Source organism: Camelina sativa, chromosome 10 (assembly GCF_000633955.1).
Source record: "Camelina sativa cultivar DH55 chromosome 10, Cs, whole genome shotgun sequence".
Taxonomy (NCBI): Eukaryota; Viridiplantae; Streptophyta; class Magnoliopsida; order Brassicales; family Brassicaceae; genus Camelina; species Camelina sativa.
The window spans coordinates 8,920,899-8,926,457 of record NC_025694.1 but is presented as its reverse complement, the minus strand read 5'-3'; the positions used below and the strand labels follow the sequence as shown (position 1 = coordinate 8,926,457).

Genomic DNA, 5,559 nt, shown 5'->3' with positions numbered 1-5,559 from the left:
CCCCACAGAACTATGTAATCATTGGTTTCCTCGTCAATCCAAAACACAGGGGTACGTACAGTCCTATTACCTTTGAATAACCTACCGTGGTTGTGAGCGGCGCCGAAAGTGAAAAAATCATCTTCTATGGTTCGTTCAACCTTTACCATGCGAACTTGTTGTGATTCCACAGCCGGCAGATCGATCCTCTCGTGGGTGAATGGATTCAAAATGTATAGATTATACTTTGAATCTTGCATGAGGAGCCAACTTCCATAGGTTGCAATACAAACACTCTTTGCAAATTCCACACCAAGATCTTGTGTTTTGTAAAGTTTATCTTTTTCCTCGGGATTGAACAACGTGCATGAAGAACTCTTGTTGTTGTTTCTCTCTTTGGGGAAGAGAATCAACCAAGGGACCTGATTTTTTGGGCACGGATTGTCTCGAAGCAGAGTGCCAAGACGAACACACGGACTTGGCTCGTTGAAAATTAGCAAAGCTGAGGCGTTCAAAAACTAAGTTCAGGAGATCTAGAGGAAGCTCCGACCAGGTATTAGAGTTATAGTTCTTCTCCATGACGGCAATATTTGACAAAGAGAGAAAATATATGTGAGAATTGAGAGTGAGTAAACTTCTTCTAGATCTCTGAAAGATCCTCTCTAAATCAAAACGTTACTTTGGCCAATCATTTTCTGCCATGTCATTTGTCTTTCTTTTAAAATACATAAATTAAAGAAACAAATAAGGCAATCGGAATATAACTTCCTAAAAATAAGGAATTTTTTTTTTTTTCCAATATTATGTATCTTCTATGCTCTAATCCTTATTGCTCACCCCATCGATCACCCGTTCACAATCTCACGGTTTCAAAACTTCACCTAAAACCATTACTTAATTATACATGCATACACGTCAAAGGGCATTGAAATTGTATTGATTCACATATTATTAGAATGAACTGTCGATCATCATTACAATTTATAAATTATAATCGTTCATAAAAAACTGCTGATTAGTTGTACGATCGTAAGAATCTTTGTTATATTAATGAAAACATATCTTTGAGTTGTCAGCGCCGTCCAGCTTATATTGATTTTTCGACATTCTGTCCGTATAGCAACTTCTTCGCTAAATATTCCATTCTATATACTTATAGTTTGATTTTGTTTTCTCTCCATATATATACATGATGAAGATGTCATAGACTCATATCATAAAATATTTATCCTCAAAACAAATAAAATGCAACGAACATGGGTAGAGAACATAAAGTCGTAGGTTTCTGGTCAACTATGTAAATATAAAACAAGGATTATGAAAAGAAAATTAAAAATAAATAAAGGAGAAATCATTGACTGATGAATCAATAGTGTATACATGTCAAGACTCCTATATATACGTCAATGAAGTTTTTGAGTATTTCACACACGGAAAAAAGTGAGATAATAATCAAAAAAAAAAATCGCGTTTTAGAGATAATCAAATGGCTTACGCTAACCAAATTTCAGCGGTTGTGTTTCTAGCGGTTGTGATTGCTCCACTGTTAGCTGAGCCGGTGTCACCGATGTTTCCAAATATGACTCCTGAATGTGCCACGGTGATGCCTGACTTGCTCGATAAGTGTTTTGGAACCGTTAGAGTTACACCAACGGAAGAATGTTGCAACGATCTCAAATCCGCAACCACAACGCAAGTCACTTGCCTTTGTGATAATTACATTGCAAACCCGACGATTGTGAACATTACTGGACCTTACTCCGCCGGAATCACAACTAAATGTGGCGTTTTCGACAAATACTCTTGCGACGGTACTAGTAAAGGTATGTCGATTTTTTTTCTTTTCTTTTCGTAATTATGATGATATGAAATTATGCATGTTATTCAGTTATGTAGGTAATTAATTATGCATACCATTACTATTTAAATTTCGTTTGTTATATGTGATAAAAAAAAATCCGTTAGAAATTGCAACTTGACTTTCACCAATATGCATTTACATTATACGTTGATCATAATTATAATTTTCGATCTCTAAGGTAGAATGCAATTCCTAAGAGATGATGTTCCATTTATTGCCATGATTACATTGGAAGGTTATAAACTAAGTAATTACGACGAGATTTATACTTAAAAACACATGACATACGTCCAACAACGTCACAAAGTTTTGAGATCATATATAATGCAATTTGAAATAAGAATGGTGCGTTCAAAGTAATTGATGGATTTTGATTTTGTTGTGTCAAAGGAGGAGAAACCGGAAGCAGCAGCAGTAACAGCAGCACGACCAGCAATGGCAAAGACAATAGCAAGAGTGAGGTCAACGGAGGAGCAACGAACAAGATTGCTGCATCAATGGCTGTTTTTGGCTTGATTGCAAGTCTGGTCTTCGTTATGTTCTAATTTATAGTTATTAATTCTTATCAACCTGGACGGACCAGCCAAATTTTATGTAATTTTTTTTTTTCTTCTTCTTCTTCTTCTTCTTCTTCTTCATTTTTATTAAATAAAATCAGTGAAGTGTGAAATTAAAACAATGCGTTTACATGATTGCATGTTTGCACCTTAAGGTTCATTTGCATCTTTAATGTCATGTTAACCTTTTCCTTTTAATGAATTTTGGTGGCTTCGCAATCTTTTTTGTAATTAGATTTTGGGCTTCAATGACGGACTTATAATGGCCCACGAAACACCCAACTAGAAAAATGAGGTGTGCATTTTTGTGAATATATGAATCTAATTATTGAATTAAACTTTTATTTAATCATATTGATAGTTCAACTTCAATGGGTTGGAAGATAAAATTTTAAAGCAACTTGAACATGATTAAATGAATAAAAAGGTGACTAAAAAACTTTAAAGAACAATAAATGCTTCCAACAAAAAGTAGGAACTTTTAAAGAAAAGAAAAAAAAGCGTATCTTCTGGTAAATAAATCTGCTACTATTCAATTACAATTTAAAGATTTAAAATTTAAATACATTTGGAACTTTTTTTCTTTTTACTTTTGATATGTTAAATACATACAGTAGTTGTAGTATGAATTATTTTATATTTTAAAGTGATATATTCCTAACTAGAACCAAATTGAATTTTAATCTAAACCAAAACTAACATTAACCAAACTAAAACCAAGCGTGATTTTGTAGAATAGTGAAATGGTTTAAACTTTAAACCAAACGTGATATTGTTTTTCACTTTTTGGTTCGGTTCGGTTCGGTTCAGTTTTGTTTTATCTCTCCGGAAACAATAAAAGCAATAGCCGGTCCAAATCCGGCGATGCTTATCCGTAAACAAAAGAAAGAAGAGAAGAAACCCTTTTTATTCTCACTTCCCTTTTTTTCCCCAACCCAAACCTCTCTCCTCTCCCGAAATCGAAAGCACGAGACTTTAAAAGAAACAGACGAGACTTTTTATCACTCAAAGACCTAAACAAACACTCTTTGAATCTCTCTTTCGCCGATCGGAAGCAAAGTTTCTCAGAAACAAAGATGGATGCAACGAAGCTAAGCGAGCTCAAGGTCTTTATCGACCAATGCAAGTCTGACCCTTCCCTTCTCTCTACTCCTTCCCTCTCCTTCTTCCGCGACTACCTCGAGAGGTACTTCCTCGTTTGCTTCGATCTAATCGTTTTTTTTTTCTTTTTATGCTTTTAGTTTTCATCTGTATTTGTATTGGTTTAAAATTTAGTAGATTCAGTAAAGTATTGATCTTTCAGCGTCTATGTTTGTAGAAAGAGTATATGCTCTGATCTCTCGCTTTAATTTGTTGTGGAATTTGATAAACCCTTTACCCTCTTGTAGATGAAAGTCCCTGTCTTTTGTTTTAATCTTTTAGATTTGGTGAAAAGTTTTGACCTTTGATCTGTGTGAGGCTAATTTGTTGTTCTGGAAATTTTTGAGCTTTTGATGAGTTTTGGAATTTTTATGATTTCAGTCTTGGTGCTAAGATACCTACTGGTGCTCATCAAGAAGACAAAGACACTAAAGCGGTATTATACCATTGTTAATGTTTGATGTAAATTGAATGTGTTTGTGTTCTGTAAAGGGGTTTGTTTTTGATTTGATTGTTTTTTTGTTTGACAGAGGAGTTTCGTAGTTGAAGAGAGTGATGATGATATGGAGGAAAATGAAGATCTGAAACCTAAAGTGGAGGAAGAAGAAGAGGAAGATGAGATTATTGAGTCTGATGTTGAGCTTGAAGGAGACACTGTTGAACCTGATAATGATCCTCCTCAGAAGGTATGGTTGTGGCCGTACAAAAACAAAAACCTCAGCTTTTGGTTTACTAATTTCTCTCTGGTTATATATATCTCTTGACTTTCTTGGTTTTTAATACAGATGGGAGATTCATCAGTGGAGGTGACTGATGAGAATCGTGAAGCTGCTCAAGAAGCTAAGGGCAAAGCCATGGAAGCCCTTTCTGAAGGAAACTTTGATGAAGCAATTGAGCATTTAACTCAGGCAATTACTTTGAATCCGACTTCAGCTATTATGTATGGAAACAGGGGTGAGTACAAGCTGTGTTTTGTACATTATAACTTTCATCAGATTGTTTTCTGTACCTAATTGTTTATATATGTGTTTCAGCTAGCGTCTACATTAAGTTGAAGAAGCCAAACGCTGCTATTCGAGATGCAAACGCTGCATTGGAGGTACAGTGTTCTATCACTTTCTCCGCCATTTTTGTGTTCTAGGATGATATTGAATCTTTTTGTGTTTGAGATCGCAGATTAATCCTGATTCTGCCAAGGGATACAAATCACGGGGCATGGCTCGTGCCATGCTTGGAGAATGGGCAGAGGCTGCGAAAGACCTTCACCTTGCTTCTACGATAGACTATGATGAGGAAATTAGTGCTGTGCTCAAGAAGGTATGCACAGGATTGTCTGTTTGTTTTTTTTTTCTGTTCGGATTCTTAAACAATGCCTTAGCATGATTCAGTTACAAACTTTTCTTCAAATTTGCAGGTTGAACCTAATGCCCACAAGCTTGAGGAACACCGTAGGAAGTATGACAGATTACGTAAGGAAAGAGAGGACAAAAAGGCTGAGCGTGATAGGCTACGTCGCCGCGCTGAAGCACAGGTAGCTTCGTAGACCATGAAGTCGATCACTATAGTCTTTTGATAACATTAATGTCAGTTTTATATTGACAGTATCACTGAACTATATTAGTGGGTTTTGTTTAGATCCTTTGTGGCTTATCCATGTCTCTTTTTCTGCTAGGCTGCCTATGATAAAGCTAAGAAAGAAAAACAGTCATCATCGAGCAGACCATCAGGAGGTGGTTTCCCTGGAGGTATGCCCGGTGGATTCCCTGGAGGTATGCCTGGAGGATTCCCAGGAGGTATGGGTGGTATGCCCGGTGGTTTCCCAGGAGGTATGGGTGGTATGCCCGGTGGATTTCCAGGTGGTATGCCGGCAGGAATGGGCGGTGGTATGCCAGCAGGAATGGGTGGTGGTATGCCAGGAATGGGTGGTGGTATGCCAGCAGGAATGGGCGGTGGTATGCCAGGAATGGGTGGTGGTATGCCAGGTGCAGGCGGTATGCCGGGTGGTATGGACTTCAGCAAAAT

The 5,559-nt window shown here is 36.9% G+C and overlaps 3 protein-coding genes across 3 annotated transcripts in view; 2 read left to right on the top strand and 1 right to left on the bottom strand.

The window, feature by feature from the left end:
- The window catches only part of LOC109126991 (putative F-box protein At4g22660), a 1,818-nt gene extending 1,260 nt beyond the window's left edge, over window positions 1-558 (bottom strand). The window contains 2 exon segments of the mRNA XM_019231029.1: window positions 5-413; window positions 415-558. Of these exon segments, the coding sequence (XP_019086574.1) occupies window positions 5-413; window positions 415-558 (553 nt within the window).
- On the top strand, window positions 1,420-2,610 carry LOC104718051. Its single transcript, XM_010435708.1, has 2 exons — window positions 1,420-1,802; window positions 2,231-2,610. The coding sequence occupies exons 1-2, from the start codon at window positions 1,466-1,468 to the stop codon at window positions 2,383-2,385; spliced, it is 492 nt and encodes a 163-aa protein (XP_010434010.1). The 5' UTR covers window positions 1,420-1,465; the 3' UTR covers window positions 2,386-2,610.
- LOC104720184 (FAM10 family protein At4g22670) overlaps window positions 3,264-5,559 on the top strand; it is a 9,644-nt gene continuing 7,348 nt past the window's right edge. Inside the window, exons 1-8 of the mRNA XM_019231252.1 lie at window positions 3,264-3,583; window positions 3,919-3,973; window positions 4,068-4,223; window positions 4,323-4,491; window positions 4,572-4,636; window positions 4,714-4,854; window positions 4,952-5,068; window positions 5,210-5,519. Of these exons, the coding sequence (XP_019086797.1) occupies window positions 3,474-3,583; window positions 3,919-3,973; window positions 4,068-4,223; window positions 4,323-4,491; window positions 4,572-4,636; window positions 4,714-4,854; window positions 4,952-5,068; window positions 5,210-5,519 (1,123 nt within the window). The 5' untranslated portion in view covers window positions 3,264-3,473. The remainder of the gene's footprint in view (window positions 3,584-3,918; window positions 3,974-4,067; window positions 4,224-4,322; window positions 4,492-4,571; window positions 4,637-4,713; window positions 4,855-4,951; window positions 5,069-5,209; window positions 5,520-5,559) is intronic.

Excerpts from the sequence above, each read along its gene's own strand:
- LOC104718051 (XM_010435708.1), top strand. The coding sequence starts at position 1,466 with ATGGCTTACGCTAACCAAATTTCAGCGGTTGTGTTTCTAGCGGTTGTG. Across the intron at positions 1,803-2,230 it reads TTGCGACGGTACTAGTAAAG|GAGGAGAAACCGGAAGCAGC; the intron begins GTATGTCGATTT and ends GTTGTGTCAAAG.